Source organism: Antedon mediterranea, chromosome 11 (genome assembly GCF_964355755.1).
Source record: "Antedon mediterranea chromosome 11, ecAntMedi1.1, whole genome shotgun sequence".
In the NCBI taxonomy this organism is placed as follows: Eukaryota; Metazoa; Echinodermata; class Crinoidea; order Comatulida; family Antedonidae; genus Antedon; species Antedon mediterranea.
The window spans coordinates 6,410,569-6,430,394 of NC_092680.1; the positions used below are offsets into that span (position 1 = coordinate 6,410,569).

Here is a 19,826-nt window from a genome sequence, read left to right on the forward strand (position 1 = left end):
TTGCACGTGCGTGCAAAAGCTTTTTTAAATTCTTTATAAGCATTTTTGTTTTTTACAGTAGGGTGTTTTATGAACCTTTTATACAGTACATTAATGGTATTTTTTGTATTTTCTCATTATAAATTATCATTCTTTTTTATTGTATTGTTATACCATTGTTAGAAACTAATAAATGTTGAATTATTATTATTACATGCTTTCTTTTACTAGACCTATAACCCAAAACTCATCCAGGGCTGCTTGAATTTGTCATACTGTTTTGATGATTTTACAGTTTTTTTAAGGTGTTTGTTATATAGAAACTTAAAATTATCCAGAAAATCATTATAAGCGATTTCTGGATCAGTCGCTTCATATACTCAAAGCCACTCTGCACTTAATAAATCACTATTTAGTTTCGTAATATTTCTATTGTTAACTATATACGTGTCACATGAGACTGAGGTGCCTTTATTCATGTGCGTGTTTACGTGGGAAGACGAAGCAGAGTGTGTTATTTGATATACTGGTAAATGGTCGGAAATGTCCGAGATTAGTATACCAGATAGAACTTTTTCGGAAATTGTATTTGAAAATATGTTGTCAATTAGTGTTACTGACTGATCTTGTATTCTAGTTGGTCTAGATATAGATGGATAAAACGAGTGAGACATCATTATTTCAATAAAATCATTTACATCACTGCATGTTACATGTTTAAGCAGATTGATATTAAAATCTCCCATGATATAACATGGTTTACCTTCTTTGTCTATAGCAGTGAGGACATCTTCAAGTGAATCATTAAAAACATCTATTTTCATGTCTGGTGGTCTGTAGACAGTACCAACAATTGCATTTTTACACTTTTTTTCAATTATCTCAATAAACAGACATTCACAGAAATTAATTTTCAAATCGGTTCTTGTTTTGACCTCTATAGTATTTGAAATAAACAAGCCAACACCACCTCCTTTTCGATTTTCCCTGTCTAGAGCATGGAAATCGTAGTTTGGTAAGTATGGTCTAGGTGATGTTTCTTTAAGCCATGTTTCTGATATGCCAATTACAGTGAATGGGTGTTTAATGTCGTTTAAACAAGTAATTAATTCATCTAAGTGTTTGTTAATACTTCTGATATTATAGTGTAAAAATGAGTAGCTGATATTATTTATTTATTAACCGAGTCATTTAACTGGTCTGTGCTCATATATGAGCATGTCTCTATCGTACATATTTTATTGCTAAGACTATGATCAGTTAGTTCATCCTGTTCGTCAAAGTTGTTACATAAGCCCCTTTCTCACAGATGTGTCTGCAATATACCGGTACAGTGCTGGCGTCGTGCCGGTATCGTTACCGGCATATACCCATTCTCATCGGACTATCGTGCCGGAAATATAACCGGTATATACCGGCTTTCTGTGAGAAAGGAGTCGGGCATATTCGGCCAATAAAAAGTCTCTGACAAAATAATTATTGAGGGCGTCCTTTATTGTTATTATTTTTGTCTAGGGATATATGGCGGCGAATGTTAGGTTACAGATTATTATCTTCCTTTATAGCATATTTATGCAATACATGCTATGTACAGTATATTGTGCATATATTATACAGGTACAGCAATTAATTAGCCGTCAATCGGCAATCTGTAAAACACCTTAGAAGGCTGTACAATTTACAAGGCGACGAAGGGTCAGGCTAGTTAGGCACCAACATTAACAAAGAGCTGGCCTAGGCTAGGCCTGCTATAGATTATGCTACAAATTTCTTCTTGTCCCCTTATTTTAAGCAGCTCTCTTATCTCATTATCCCTCCAGTTCGACATTATTATTGTTAATTGAATTGAATCGGCGCCAAAGTGATACACTTGACCGCGCAAGGTGTCTGAAGCCTCGACAGGGAACCCCGGAATATAACGGCGTTACGTTCTCACAGAATGCCCGTCTGGCATTGCGGGGAATATCCCTAGAATATTACTAGGTCTAAAGCAGGTCATGTCGATGCCGGCATGGTGCCGGCATGATGCCAAGACGACCCGTTCTCACAGAAAACCATACCGGCATGGTAATGGTATATTCCCGCAATATTCCTGGCACTCAGCTCTGTGAGAAAGGGGCTATAGAGTAATAGGATTGAATAATATATCAGTTTGATTTGATAGATTGTTATTGTTTATACTTGTTGCGCTTTCAGGGTTTGCTTGAGTAGACTTTTCCATGTTACTTTGGTTATTTCGGTTTTAACTTCTGTCTCTTGTACGATGTACATTCATACTAAACATCGTCTCCCTCCCCCCCCCCCCCTACCAATGAGGAGCTAGGCTTATCCTCTACACCGTGGTTGACGAAATGCCAAAATCTTGAAATAAGCTCTGTTTTCTTTAATTTTCTCAAAATATAATGTTATTATAGTAATTTGATTACATTTTGAGTAGACGTCTCCGCCATTGCTTTCTATATATTTAATAGAATTTATATGATGCAATCGAGAAATCGTCCTTTTCTTACATACCATCTTAGTACATTTAGCATTAGTCGTATTTTGATACGTATTAAAATTGGTAACACGATAATTTTTTCGCAATGCGTATTCAGATAATAATATTATGATATCTAGTATTACAATTTAACAAAATATATATTCGAAAAATGTCTAAGAGTATTATGGGTAGGGGTATCAATCGGGGAAATATATTTAATGTGGATAATCATGAATGGGCCTATAGGCTGTGTATTAATAAAGCTTTATTTGGTTATCTGTACAAGCGCTATTCACAAAAATCGAAATACAGTCGCAAAATTAATTTAAAGAACCTGAAATAGTCTGCCCTCTATTGACAAGTATTAACTAAATTACTACTGTATTACTATACTATTACTATACTATATAAACTATTTTTCATTACCTTTTATGAGCCGTATATCGTATTAAATTCATATACTGTATATATATTCATATATTCTTTCATTCGAGTGAGTGTGGCCGAGCGGTTAAGACAGTGGAATCGTAATCCATAGCCATAACATCGGCAAGGGTTCGAGGCTCACTCACTCCGTGGTTCTGGTGATAGAACGAGTCTCGGATAAGGACTATAAACCGTAGGTCCAGAGTACACACTGGCTCGTGTGCACTTTAAAGAACCTATAGAGTACATCTTTCGAGACGAGTAGCCTAGGGGGTTACCCCGGTGTACTAGTATACACACAGCCACTGTCACTAATCAAGAGGGCTCCTTGATTGTCAGCATACGCCGTTTAGGGTCATCCTCTATCAATAAGGTGTAATAAAAAAATAAATTTTAAAAATAGGGAGCAGTGCTTTTGAAGTGCACGTAATATACCAAACACCAACCAATGCGTTTTCAAAAATGTTCCATATAATACCTACCTATCCATATGCAAACAATTATAATACGTGCTTTTCGAATACTCCTAGAATTTCGAGACTGAACTGCTTTAACAATCAATGAATATCGATCAATGGTCACCAACATTAGCAGAAAACATGTTACTTGTGTTGAAACCTGTAACAAATAATACGAAAATGTTTGCTATAAAATATGATATAGGCCTACATAAAAGCTTTTTGTATTGTACATGATTTATTAACTACTCAATTTCGATCCATTATAGTATATAATGTCTGTGCCAACTCATGGCATCTCTTTTTATAATCATGGTCTATGATTGATGACGTGTAAGAAGCAGTGTATGAGATATTTATAAAAAAAGAATCTTGTTTTTTGAAAAATGTAGGTCAATATTACCAATTTGTTGAAATATATTTTATAGAATTAAACAATATTTTAAAATCACGATTGTATTGTATAAAACGCGTACAGTATTTCATTCTGTATGCCTGCTTATATACAAGTATTACGTTTTGCTTACGTCACAAAACGAATCGGGTATTTTGTTCTAGTTTTTGTAAACACCGTTTGTTTGGCTTCGCTTAGAATACCATGCCTATTTAATCTCAAAACAAACCAAAACATGTATAGGTAAGTGTTCGATCGTCGTCAACATCAACGCTAACTTCGATATTGAGAAGGTAATCCCTAGATCCTGATCCGAATTACTTTCATTACTATTTTTAGAGGTCAGCATATCATTTCGAATAATAATTACAAAGTTTGTCCAATTGCAATCAAACACATGTCTAGACAGTATTCCAGAGTTTAATCAATGATTCAATGAATGGATAAATAAAGTATTTGACCTTAAACCAAAGGTAATTAGTTATTTGTCACACAGTGACTTTATTAATAGAAACGAATCTTTTTTTTTGTATGTTATCAACTGCACAGAGCTCGCCTTTTCAAGATAGGAACTCGTAAGTCATTTGTTCTTATGTCTGGCTGCGAAAAAGTAGTATTGTAGATATTCTCCTCCTCGAAGCGCGATGTCTGTTAAGGGGCGTGGAACTGATATTGTCGAAGCCACCGATAAACCATTTGATCTCCGGGGCTCAGCATCCTGTTGTTAGATTGGAAAGAATAACTACAGGTAGCCGACGTTTATTCAAAGAAATTAGAAATATTATTGCCATTGTCAGTAATGCCAGCTTTGTTGGCACCGTACTACTTTAACCAACTCACAAAATATTCAGCCCCCAAAATATTTTGAAATAAATGGATTGAATTACAGAAAGAAATAAATCATTGCCTTTATTGTCTATTCTAATTCTTGAGAATCATTGTTCATCACTACTTTATACACAACACAAATAAAGAGGTAAAACCAATCAATGCAAAGCTTTTAAGAAAACAATCACATTCAAATCAAAATAATTTATTCTAAAGAATCTCCAAATCACTCTACATGAGGAAATTATTCAAAGTAAATTGAAAAAAAATAATTGTAGGCATATAATGAAATATTGAATTTTGAAATCCCATCAAGATTATGGTTTCAATAAAATTTCAAAGCGTAGGTATTATCATGGTTATCGATATTCAACTGTATAAACTTACATAATACATGTATATTACCATACCTTTCTTAAGCTCTGTCTACACTATCAAACTTTATTTGCCAATAAAAATGTTATGTGCCTATATATTGACATGATGATTTCATATCACTACCATATTTGGGCATCAGTACCATATTTGGGCACACATCATACTTTTTTGTCAAACTACATTGATAGTGCAGACATAACTTTACAATAGCTTGATAATCAGTTGTAATGTGTTTTCAAAATGATTAATGTTTCTTTATTCAAAAAATCACATTCAAATCAAAATAAATGTATTCCTAAGAATCTCCAAATCAGTCTACATGAACAAATTATTCAAAGTAAATTGAAAACCGTAATTGTAGGCATAATAAATAAAATCTTGAATTTTGAAATCCCATCGAAATTATGGTTTCAATAAAACAAAATATCAAGGTGTTAAAAAAGTATTATCGTGGCTTTAATATTCAACTATGTTTAAATTCATTATACTGCATATACATCATACCTTTATTGATAATTCTAACGTGTGGTCAGAATGATTCATTTTCCTCAACCTAAGTGCTTAAAAAGCTATACATTTACATTATTTATATTCTACATATGTTATTCTTCAACTACCAACACTAATACTTTTAAATGTAGGCCAATAATATTATACCTTTTGATAGTTAATTACAATGAAAGTAATAATAACAAGACAGTTATAGAAGCAGTCTATTTAATTAAAAACGTGGATTTCTTTTACTTAACTCATATTAATATAGTCATGCTTACATCATAAATGAACGACGTACCAATAAGAAGGCTCCAAACTAATAATTGTCTAGCTCATCAAGACACACACAGTAAGTGTTGATAATTGATATATTTTCGTGTGTTATTTTCATCAAAGATAGATAACAAACTTATGCATTAGTAAGTTAGTATCTATGATAGGAAAGATATCTAGTGACGCATAAAGGAGTTTTAGATGGATTTTAATACATCACCATGATATAGCATTTTAAAAATAACGAGTCAATTTACATATTATTATAAACTTAATCACTAAGTAAGACTTAGGATGAATACGATTTTTAGTTTAGAAGAATATAATGTAAAAAAGATAAAGAAATATTAAACCGCCCAGCAATACAGCTGAAATATTATATGAAACGATAAAGATGAGAATTCTGCAAGAGTAGACAAAAAAAAAACATTAACGGAGTTGATTGTAATTCAGTACATGGTTTCAGTGTTGTAATTTCACAGGTGTTGATCAATCTTGATTCCATGCTTAATTTTAGTTGATCGATTGGGATAAGTATAACATACCGTAGTGAAAAAAAAGAGATTTATTAGCCCAATAGAATATGATGCGGGAAATTTACAACAACAGGAGAAATGGTTATACAGGTATACATGATGTTGTTTATGATATGGTGTGCCTTAACGTGTAGGTTAGCACCAGGATCCACTCTTCTCTGGTCAAGACAAAATTGTACATTAAACATAATAAATATCAAGGAAGTAATTCCAAACCAATTCCAAATAAACCTTGTTTCAATAAAAATCACACCTTTTTTGCATTATTTATAAAAACAGTGCCTTAATGCTTCTGGTTTTCTGTCTATACCTGAATTTATTAGTGCATTTTAAGTTACAAAAGGTTGATCTGAATCAGTGCATTTTAAGTTACAAAAGATTTACCTAGTCAGTGCATTTTGAGTTACAAACGTTGACAAATGCATAAAATACATGTGTAGCTAGTTGGATGTTGTGTAAAGTTTAAACAAGTGGATCACCGACGGTCTCCGTTGATGAATATTTTCGTCAGTTATCTGACACGTAGAATACCCACATTAGCAATACCTTTTTGTTCTTACCGCTGGTATATTTTTAGAAAAACGAAGATATTAATTGTCATAGAAATCGCTAACCAGTTCGAATGTTGTTGTTTGTATCTAAACCCCATCAATAAGCTACAGTGAAAAGGCGTTAATCTCTATTGTACAGTGTGATGAAAACAAAATTGATTGATGTTACGAATTCAAATTTCCTGCCGCGCCTCAGAATAAAAAATATTTTTGAATGGACGAATAGGTCTAGGCCTAATATCAATTCAAAACATTAAATTACTAAATTTAGATTTAAATCATGTTAATTCAAGTGTGTTATTAAATATTTGAATAGCTACAGTACAGTATATGCCATCTTGTCTGTGTTGAGATATTTGTATTTGAAATCGTGTCGACTAATAGCCGCCATTTTGTTTTCTTTTTAAAACTAAAATTATTTTTCAACGGTTCATATTATTGTGAAATTTCAGTTAGTACCAAACGTGGTAAAAAATTTTTTCCTGATTTTAGTAAACTGGCGATATTCAATGGCGAATGTCTTATAACAATTGAGACGTATCAACATTTTACGAAAAACAAATGTCAAAACCAAATTTTTTGTTGATTCAACATATAGCAGATATTTCATCAGCTTTTACTCCAAAATAATGTTTACATGGAGTGTTTTTGTTTGTTGTTTGTTTTGTTTTTTTTAAAGGCAGAGTAAAAGCTTTAGTAATAAAGCATTATTCAGCAATAAAAGACTTCTAGTCTACTGTGATCAATAGTTTAATTGTCTGTCGTATTCCCATCATAATTTGTACGGTACTAATATAGAGTAACAGATGTTTCTTATTATGGCATCTATATATGTAATAGTCTACATAAAATGTTTGAATACAATCAAAATAATACTTATATGGATACGGTATACAATTATGATTTTATTCATGTCCTAAAGTGAATTTCTATTTACTTAATTCACTGCATCCATCTTGAATCAATGTCGATTTTTCTTTTCGTAAATAAGTTAAGGACCCTTTATGTGAAAGATAGCCGAACTACTTCCTAACTATAAGTAAACCTAACCCTCTAAATAATCTCTATCTTACTATAAAGTAAAAAGAAATTGCTCATGGGATTTGAACCATATACATCGACATGTCCATAGTCTAATCTACTCGACTACACAGACGGCTCGACAGAAAGCGTTTGTATTGGATAATTGTAGTAGCTCAATTCTTACGCCACTTATGAATATGACTAATGAATGTTTATGTTTATTTGTGACGTTTCATGAGGGGCCCCACATTATGTACGAAAAGAAATATCGCAGGCAGAGTTATTACCAACGTATTTTTATTATGTTATATTATATGTTTTTATCTATTATGAACTACATTGTATTATTTAAAAAATAACATATTTTCAAACGGTAGGAATGCCTAATAATAATCGGAGACTGAACAGAACCTTATTTTTAGAACGTGAGTAGTTGTGTTATAAAACAAAGTGAATGGTTTGTATTTGTTGATAGCACCTCGTTAAATTAAACAGTCAATATTATTTTTACTCATGAAATATTTTCACCATTGAACAGTCAATATTACTTCAACTCATGAAATATTTTCACCATTGAACGTGAACATTTTTTACTCATTTTTTTCTATGTATGTTTTCATTGATTTGTCTGAACGATGGTAATTAAACTTTCAGAGTAACCAAAAATAAATTAAAGAGATAAGTATGTACTAATTGTTATAAATGTGTAGTAATTTAGGTGTAAAATAGCTATTTAAGTGCGTATATTAATATTGATTTAGATCCGTGTTCGAAAATAAGCGGTGAAATATAGAATGTTAAGAAAAATCAATATAACTTCCATTTAAACCATTAGATGACAAATTACTTGTTGAAAGCAACGGAGGCGTCACTAGAAATTAATCGACCACCCGTGATAAATTATTGCATTTTAATGAGTTCTCAACTATATTGAATTATGCTATGATTAATTAATAGGTTTGGTAATGTGATTCGCATCAAAAGAATGTAATTCAGTTAGGAATATATTATGTGTTTAAAAAGGTATTACAGTACAGAGAGTCTTGTTTAATCAAATATTCGCATCAAGATAATGGTACAGAATTCAGTTAGTTGAGCATAATATACGATTTTCGGGTACTGGATCTAGATTTGCCCACCAGTTTCATAGACAAATTCCGAAAAGCTATGTTTACACTATTAAACTAGTTTTAAAAAGATGTGATGTGCCAAAAATATTGTAGTACTATGACGTCATAATGTCCATATATGGGTACATCACAATTGTTACATAAAGTTTAATAGTGTAGACAAAGATTCATGCAAGTGTCATAGGTCATAACCAAACCCTTAAACTAACCTTACATGATACGCCACGTGTGATCGGTATTACCGAATGTTATGATGCTGGCCAAATATTGTCGATCGTACATGGAGATAAAGCACTGAGAATTGGGTATAAAGGCCTAAACAAATTGTATTTATTAAAAATATTACTGAAACGCTATTTGCACATTCCACGCAGTTTTCTCTATAAATAACGCAATGGTAACATATAGAGTTATATCATATCATATTACTTTCATTTAAGTTGATTAGAGGAGCTTTCGGAGTTTTATCCACCTTTTTTATCGTTTAATTCCACACTGCTTCTTCCCATGGTTTGTCTGTAAACCATAGTGAAAGGAATTGGATATAGCTGTACAAAATGAACTTGAATGGCAAAAGCATATAAACAGAAAAAGGTTATACTTTTATGTTACATGATTATATAAATGTTACCCAATAAAAATCAATTGTATTTTTTTTCTCTCTACCGAATAATCAATTAACAACGTAATTTATGTGATAAAATATCTTTTTGGCATAATTTGTTTGTTTTTTGTTTTTCTGAAATAGATTTTTTATTTAAAAACAAGTTTGTTCTGATTTAATTTAGCTTTTACTTACTGTAAATAGTTATACCATTATAAATAAACTATTTCATCATTATTATACACACAAATGCCTACCCGCCTACCTGTATTTCATATAATTGTCTTTAAATTTATTTCTAATGATCCAAAGTAAAGATTCAAATAAATTAATATTTATAAATATACATTTGTTGTGAACTCATGAAATATTCTCAAAATTGAACATTTTTAAAATTTTTTTTATGTATATTTTCATTGATTTGTCTGAATGATGGTAATACAACATTTGAGTAACCAAACATAAATTGCATTCATTACTGAGATAAGTATGTACTAATTGTTATAAATTTGTAGTAATTTAGGTGTAAAATGGCTATTTAAGTGCGTAAATGGATATTAATATTAATAATAATGGCTATTTAAGTATTTAATGATGCATGTTACTGTTTACCCTACATGTTGATAGTATAATATGGACTTTGTATACTCTTGAATATGCTACTCTCGAAATTCAACAATTAGTAGCGTAGAAATCGAAAATCCGAAAGGATTTAGAATGCATCCACCAACCAGCAGAATATAACTTATTTCCTCTACAAATTTGGATAGAAACAATGCTGTTTGAAAAATGATACAAATGACACGCACAATATTAAAGGTGATTTATTAACGATAATTGAAAAAATGTACTTATGTCCGGCACACAAGGATTTTAAATCTTTACTTAAGGCAAAGCGTGAAAGAAATACTTCCATCCATGGTCTGAGCTAGTTAAATAGAAGTTTCTTTAAAAATTGTACTGTAGTTCAAGAAGATAAAAAAGGATGTATGAAATACAATAGACCTATTGAAGCCAATGACATACATCTTTTAAATGAAATCAGATTTGTCTGTATAAAGCTCTGTCAACACTATCAAACTTTATGTGATAACAAATATGATGTGCCTATATATGGACATGGTTATGTCATATCACTACCATATTTGGGCATATCACTACCATATTTGGGGAAATCACACTTTTTGTCAGATTAGTTTAATAATGTAGACAGAGCTTTAGACAGAGCTTTAGACAAAAAACTGTTGTTGTCGTGTAGTTAACAATGCACAGAGTTGGCTTTTGAAATGGTCCAGTTTGATTACGAAGTTAATACTGATTAGTTCATGAAGTAACTACAACTTGAACCAATCCATCATTCTTGTGCAAAGTGAAAATAATCTCAGTTTTTCTCATAAACATGTATAACAATCAAATACCATTACTAGCTTAAGAGTTTATTGAAAAACAAAATAAAAGCGACCGTTCTTTTTTTTTTACACGACGCGGTGCGACTACTATACAGTTATTGAGCATATCAATCATTGTGCGCATGCTCATGTTTCTGAACGTGGGCTGAATGGATTTCGACTCATCAGATGCGCAGTTCAATTGAGTGTATTTAAAATATACCCTGTACTATTATAGAACGCATACTTACGAATTGCATGTATGAGATCATTCGGCAACCAAAATCTCCAAATGGCCAATCCACCATAAAAAACAATATAGTCATAGGTATTGCACAGAATACAAGTAACGATATGTCTGTAATTGCCAGATGTAGTAGATACTGGTTAGTTATTGTCCGCATGTCCTTATTAGTGATGATGATATACAATACTAACGTATTACCTATGGAATAGAAAAAAAAAATCAAACTACTTTATAGCCTAATTACTATTACAGCAAATGAAACTCGAACCGAAGCGTGTTTGAAGACCAACATCATTGGATGTGTTTGAATGGTCAGAAAATCATCTCCAACTGAAGTAGTAAACGAGTGCGTCTGGGTGATTTGCTCTTGGGCTAATGCGAATGTTTCTGGACTAGCACGTGGTATGCGTCTGGTCTGCCCATGATATGCGTCTAGAATAGCACGTGACATGCTTCTGGACTAGCGCGCGACATGCTTCTGGACTAGCACGTGACATAACTTCTGGTCTAGCATTTTTTTTTTTTTTTTGTCTATTCAATTAAAAAAGTCAGTGTATAATGCTTTTAGTAATTTCTAAAAACTAACATCATGGTTGTTGGTGAAACAAATATAATGCTTTGAATTCTCACGGGCCATTAGTTCAATTGGAAATGAATGATAGAAGGTTAAACACATTACAATGTTGGTGTTAACTTTTAACAATATGCACTATGGTACACGCATAAGTGCACCCGTCATGTCTACATTAAAAACTATTCATTAAAATAGTATAATGTGATATTCATATTCTACAGATACATTTCTGAATTGCCATTGGCCATCTGATTCATTTCACAATTATATTTATATACAGTTATGTTTAATATGTATGAGTTGCTGTCTGTAGAAACACTTTGATCTACCGATCTGTCGCTGAAATAGATTCTTGTAAATAAAGCCTTTTTATTAGGATCCCAGAGGTCAAATAAAGCAACAAAACAACATTATTATCAGCTTAAATAACTCGTTTATACCGTGAGTAATCGGCTACGGACATTCATTTTAAAAGGTGAATAAAAGCAACGTTTATTCATCACGTAAACGTGACGTAAGTCTTTGAGTAAATCAGCATTTTGGCAAGCATAACAAAAGCACTTTCAAATAAAACATTATAGCTAAGTATTATTATGATAGAATCCGAGACATCGATAGTACGTTATTCTTCCCTGGTTATTTCTACTAATAAAATATACATGAATATTCTTTTCCGTATAGAAACCTATGATCCTAAATCTCTGAACACTATTTCTACACCGAAGCGCGTAACAATTTCGAAAGGCATTGTGGGATAGAATAGAGCTAATGGGTGGCGCCATTGTGAGCCATGGACTAGCGCGCCCGCATAAAATTAGAAAGTCAAAATCATAGAGGGGATCTGCTAATACTATAGGGGGGGATAGAGTAATTGACTGAACCCTCTATATAGTAATTAATAGTTTTGACTTCCTAGTTTTATCATTCATTTCCATGCTGTGAAATGGCGTCGCCCAGTTTGACCTTTTAACCCTGTACTTCCGATACTATGTTTTGAATGCAAATTAAAGAACAGGAGATTGTTGTGTTATAAGTTCTTTGATAATACCAAATGACCAACGTTCAAGAAAGTCGGTAGTTGTTGCCATTTTCTAACAAAGTTATATGATTCCGGTAAAAAATAAGAATTGAAAATATTGTGTTCTAGAACATAAACCCAGTCAGTAGAATTTTGTGACCTTTGACTCAGCAAAATCGTAAAAAAAAATGTATTTTTTAACTTTCACAAGATATGTACCTCGGCTGCGGAGAGTTCTTGTTTAAAATCACCTGTTAAATGTTATTAACATGAAATTATGTCAATGTGTAACTAATCTACTTTTTTAAGATGATAATCGTTAAACATTTCTATTTTTTTACTTTTACAAGATATGTACCTCGGCTGCGGAGAGTTCTTGTTTAAAATCACCTGTTTAAATGTTATTAACATGAAATTATGTCAATGTAACTAATCTACTTTTTTAAGATGATCCCTGTTCTTTCTCTTATTTAGTATGTAGCACAACAGGTAAATGTATTGGTCCATTGGAGCATGGAGGAAGTTTTTTCCTCCATGATTGGAGAAACTCAACGCCTATGATATTGTTATAGTCTGTAGTAACACAGACAGAGAGGTCTAATTCATGTGAACTAGAAATAATCGGTTAAATTCGGAAATATATGCTCTGGTATGTTTAATTTTAAAATGGCTGATCACCAACACATATTAATATATAAATATACATCTTGACCTTCTAATTTGCAAATTTAGGAATGTTAAATATTAACGAAAGTGTAACTTTTTGGTCAAATATACACCCCATAAGTTTTGTATTTAAAAAATAAAATGACTCTGTATAATACAGTATGAAAATTATTCGGTTATTTTTTCAAATAATTATGTTAAATGTTTTCTAATCCTAAATACAATATCTATATGCGATGATCAATACATAAAACAGCGGAGTTAAGTTATTCAATTCAATTCAATTCAATTTCTTTATTGCTGCAAATGCTATCAAGGGCTAATATCCGCTTAAACATACTACATCATACAAACATAATAATACATAGGCCTATTTACATTTAAAATTTAAACACATAAAAATTGCAGTCATTACAACTGTAGTAGTTATTATTATTTTTAATTATTGTTGTTATGATTATTGTTATTGTTATTATAATAATTAATAAAAGTGTAATAAATTATAGGTTACCTCTTAAGGGCAGTTTTAATGTTATTTTTAAATACAGTAGCAGAAAATAAGTATGTCACAAACAGGCAACTTGCCGATCAATGGATTATATAACCAATCGAAGAATTAAACAATGTCCTCATTCAAATCAATGGAGAATAATGACTTCAATTATTTTCAAAAATAGATAGATGTAAAAATAATTACAAAGATTGATATTCATAGGGATTTAAACGACTTACGATAATACTGCACTAAACCATTCGTATAAACTTAGCTTGAACGACATAAATTTTTTTTCCAACATGATGTCGTTCACATAGATCATGTTCCTTTTTAGTCGCGTGGACGCGACTCAATGGTTCACTATGTCTGTCGGTCCGTCGGTCTGTCGGTCTGTCTGTCGGTCCGGTATCACTATACGTTTTATCGCTTTTCTGTACTTTTTGAACTGTTGTGATGTACATTACTTTTTGAAAGTTCATTTTTTTCTGAGAGCACGCGACTTATGGCTGTTGGCCTTGTTAAAGTATATCCAGAGGATATTCCAAGTTGATACATACAAAACATGTATAATGAGAGAAATACAATGTAAATTGAACGTTTGAAATGTTTGTTCAATTTAATGTGATGAGATTTAACTTTGCAAATTTATAATGATTGATTGATTGATGATCGATGATCGACAATTTTTTAGCATAAACAGGCCACATAATCGAGAAATAGGGTAGACCTAGATAAATGATCAAAAAGACTGACACCCTATGAAATCGACGCGTTGACCAATCAGATGTGAAGTTTCTCCCACATGAATAATTCATAAGACACAGTTAAATGCAGAAACATAGCAATGTAGGTAATTGAAATACCCTTAGGTATGATTAAAAATGAGAAAGTATAACAACTTCTTATGGCATTAAGTGTAACGAGAATTAAAAAACTATTATAGCTTAATCAATTCTAACACTGCGTAAAATGTGAATTAGAATAGATTGTTATAGTTTAAAGTATCATAGCAAGAGACCTAAATTATGAATTAATGTGAATGCCGTTGCTAACTCCTATCTCTTTACGTAGCAGCAACTACACATAATTTACAATTATTCAGTGATGACTATTGTAATTATTCAATCAATATATTCAATTTAATATAATTTAGAATCGTTTTCCCATAATATTGTAATGTCCAACAACAATAAACGAGAAACCAAAACAGTAATCCATGTGAAAGAAAGGTTGTAGTTAGCAGACAAGACACTTATGCCCGGTTTAGTGTTGCCAGACATGACACCGTGCGAGAATCGAGTGAATTTTCAACGTTAAGATTTTTGTTATTCTCACTTTTGGAAGAGAGGCTATATCGCAAAATAAGCAAAACAGTGTTCGTTTTCTCGAATACATTTTTTCCACTGAAATAGATCACCTAATTAACTTTATTTATTCGTCTTCACATTTAATGCATTTAGCAGACATTTATCTAATACAGTATATAGATTGACAGTTGTTTAGTCACTTGATTGGATTTTAGATTATGTTTAATAAAAAAAAAAAAAATTAGATTGTTATAAGCGTTTAATGGTAAAGCAGATGAAATGTAAAACGTAGTGCATAATATAAGTCTGGCAAAGGACGGATTGTAAAGAGAAAATATATGATAGATGCTCTATGTACAAGATAGTAATTGTGATGGTATGAAAGACGATGACGGCACTAATGGTCGAGTATCAAATAAGAAAAAGGAAACTGAAAGAAATCAACTACAATCAGTACGATAACAAAGTCCTTTCTACAATTAGCCTGAAGCAGTATGACAAAATATATCGGTCAAATTCAGCTACTAAATCGAGTACCGGTAACTGACGTATACTCCACAATGTGTCAATAAGTAGCAACTTTGCATACTTATTAAGTACATTATCGTCACCGTACTACAAATCAAACTACTCTTTACATGATTAAAGTTGCATTGTCACGAAATTGATATCAAAGATAATACAAAAATCGTTAATACCTATTACTCGCAGCCACTAAGATAATACTTAGCCATCACCAAGAACCTAACCGGTAACATATTACATTCGATATTTTATCAGTAAGTCCGTGTGTCGAATACAAATTTAAATGTTTGTTCTAAAGCTTGGTTTCCACTAGGACGCAACGTAAGGACGTAAGCGCAACATGATCGAGTTGATCAATCACAAGCGATGGATTATTCAAACTGTCGCTTGTCATTGGTCAACTCTCTTGGGTTACGTCCTTGCGTTGCGTTCTAGTAGGAACCAATCATTGATATTGTTTTTTTTACATTCACACTCTTGGCTGGGCTTTGTAACATAAAAAATGAGCTTATGATTCTTAATCTGACATTCTACAATAATACATTACAATTCCCGCCATGCAGGTAGAAATTTGCTACGCTATTTTAAGCACGTCTATATTTAAAAATAAATATCGTGTCAGAAATCTAGCCAGTCACTCTAACATTATTTATGATCGTATTGCAATGCATACACAGTTAATTGGCAAAGAGATAACCACATGGTGTATATGCATAAGTCCGTTTCAATTTGATTGTACCATGGAGGAAAAAATAAAATTTTCCTCCATGATTGTACATAATATTATTCACTTTTAACAGCTAGCTTTTCGTATCTGTTAATACTTTTACTGCAATTCCTTATTTTGTGAACAGCATCGAGCTAATTGGTTGTCGCGCATAGTATGTGTGACACGCCGAATTGTTTAACTAGAATGAACAGCCAGCTTGCACGACGATTAAATCCAAGATTATGATTGGTCAAAAGTTTAGAAAGTCGATTTTTAAATTGCGTTCGAATCTGATTTCAAGTGTTTCCCTTTGGGAATCAAAGCATTATGAACGATTGTAATGGAAGAAAGAAAAAAAAATTACTGCACATCAAATTTAATTGGTTAAGTTTTCTTCTTTCAAGCTCGACTCTTTAGGATTATGTCAGCTACGTATTGTTATTGGAAAATATTAGTTCTAAACCACTTCGCGGCAATTTCTAACATTTTGATCAGTACTTCCATTGTCACAAGTTCATTTAACTAAAAATAATGTTCTTATGTTCATGTATGTCGTTTTAGTATCATCTACTTTACCATTTGTCTAAATACTATTATTTGATCTAAGGATTTGAAATTTCATAATATTTCAACAATAAATTAGATACATATTTTATTTCTGTTTCCATATGTTAGGTCCTTGAACTTGTAAGTTTATCCTGGCGTTATGTATATATCAATATTGTATTTTCATAATTGTTATTTTTGTTTGCAGCCGTATGAGTCAGATACAGTACATTACATGCCTAGAACGTTCACTTTACCCACAAAGTAGGCCTGTTTATATTAAACTTCTACATAACTCCCCTCCCCTCGAACTTTCAAACGGATCTGTACCGCTGAACTTGTTATATTGTATACATACGGGATCATTTTTTGAACATTTCCAATCTGTGAGTTTGAAAATATTGATCCAATCTCAGGTGAATTAACGAAACGTTGATCGGATTGATGTATCCATTTATCTGTTCGGTGTTTGCCTTCGTGGGTGGGTCGGCGTTATTACGTTTAGTACGTTTTAGAATTATAACCGATTGGAAACCTCTTATCAATGTCCTTTGTAAGCATATCATGAAATAACTCGGTCAAATTTACAATAACAACAAAAACATGCGGCTTTGTATCTCTAAAAGTGCAGGTTATTACATTACAGAAGTACATCTACCCGTATAATGCTAACGGTACAAGACGATTAGCTATTATTATTATTATTATTATTGGGCGGTAGGTTTGTTTGATGTTTAATTAAAAGAGAATTTCATGTACACAAACATATTGAAATGTTACCATACCATATACCATTCGTCTGTCGCCACCTAGAAAAAAAAAATGCAGTAGTAAAATGCTGAATGTAGTATAGTAACTAGTGATAAAATAGTTATATAAATACAAGGTTGGTGGTCCTTTCTATCGAAGTTATATTTGTACGCTAATACAAAAGAATGTTCACGTATTGGCCTACCAATCACGACTATATAAGTGGGAAAAACAAAGACTTTGTCGTCTGCTTCTCAACAACTAGGCACACACGATTGTGTTTAATAACTATGCATATACACCAGAGTCATTCTTTATACATACTACAGATCTTATCCAATAATTTGATTTTTTTTCACACAGCCATTAGTTACATCTAGTGGAAAGCTTTCAGCATGAAATAAAACCGTAATGTGTCTTATTCTATTTTAGACCGCCATTATGTTACATTAAAACTTTTAGCCAATGACCCGGATAATAAATTACGTACACGAAGTGCTCTCCGAATGGTCGAATGGGGGATTTCTGAAAAACTTGTATTATAAACTTTCAATAACAAACGTTATGTCTAGTATGAGAAATTGATGATATAGGCCTACATTACTAGAATATTTCATAAAATGAAGTAAAAAAGGCAACATAAAAGCCTGCTTGGTAGTATTACAATGTGAGGTATGCCTACATTTATTATTATATTTATTATTACTGCCTTTCCGCTGAAAAGTCTGCCGACATTTCCGCTTGGGCTGCTCCGTAAATCTCTTTTACCAGTTTCTTCCAGTCTGATCTTTCATTGGCTAGTTCTTTAAGTTGTTTCATGTCTTTCTTGGTTTTCAATTGTCCGGGATACTTAATGTCTGTATTATGCTTATAAAGGGTGAGTAGGTCGTTGCTGAGAGTTATTGGTAGGATGGTTCTCGGTCTTCCTCGAAATTTTATATTGGTAGTGTTGCTGAAATAATAGCTTATTGCTGTGTTTGCTTGTGTACATGGGTCTTGTCTAAGTATGTGACCCAATAGTCTCCATCTTGCGTCGACTATTTCTAATGAAATCGGTTTTGTTCCTGTCCTTCTGTATAAATTTATGTTCGATATCCTGTCTGGGAACCTGATACCTATGATTTTGCGAAGTTGCTGTCTGTGAAATGTGTCGAGTTTATGTGCTTCTTCTTTTGTGAGTCCCCATGTTTCAGAGTTGTAGAGTAATATACTTTTAACTAGTGAGTTGTACAGCTTGATACGTATTTTTAATTTGATTTTATCTTTTCGAAGCCACATCGAGTTTAGTTTGGTCATTGCTACACGCGCTAGTTGTTTTCTTCTAATTATGTCTTGTCTGTCCCCAAGGAGCGATCCTACTTTTTTCGTGTTTCTCCATTGTTCTTGTATGTCCTCTTTTTCTCGTCTTACGATCGTGTGTTCTGTTTTTTCTTTATTTACATTTAAGTTGAAAGTTGATAAATGGCGTTCTAATTCGTTTACATTATGCTTGCTGTTTAGACTCAAGAAATCTACATCATCAGCATATGATATCTCTTGAGGTATTTCTGTTTGGAAAATTGCCTACAGTATTAGTATAATACACTATGAACGTGTAAATGGAGGACAGAATAATATTCTTTGCATTATTTTTACAAAACGTCAACAATGCAGGTCTGGTGTCTTTAAAAGATTGAAATTTGTTATTGACTATTCAAATAGGCTGTTGATTAAATTTGCCTGTTTTCCTGTCGAAGTAACGTTATGGCGAGTTGTGTTGAATTTTCAAATCGTTGAAGTTGAAAATAAATCAAGATAACGAGGATCAAGCGGGACCGCGAATATTTACACATCTTACGCGATCGTTGCACACGGACGAATATCAGGCCCAACCTTTTTTTTTGTATATTTTTAAAGGGTCTTTCAAGGGTCTTTCACACAAGTTCCGGCACGGTTCCGGTCGCGCGTTGTAAAAATTCAAGAATTGTCAGCGCGCACCTACCGTATTTTTTTACAATCTGCAATAACGTAATTTGTGAATCATTTGATTGGTCAGTTTTTAAC

General features: G+C 32.3%; 1 protein-coding gene across 1 annotated transcript in view; it reads right to left on the minus strand.

Annotated features, from left to right (window-relative positions):
* LOC140063072 (G-protein coupled receptor 54-like) overlaps nucleotides 1–19,826 on the minus strand; it is a 61,936-nt gene that overhangs the window by 5,766 nt on the left and 36,344 nt on the right. Inside the window, exons 2-3 of the mRNA XM_072109509.1 lie at nucleotides 11,197–11,390; nucleotides 3,370–3,505 (exon numbers count right to left, since the gene is read on the minus strand). Coding sequence (XP_071965610.1) covers nucleotides 3,370–3,505; nucleotides 11,197–11,390 — 330 coding nt within the window. The remainder of the gene's footprint in view (nucleotides 1–3,369; nucleotides 3,506–11,196; nucleotides 11,391–19,826) is intronic.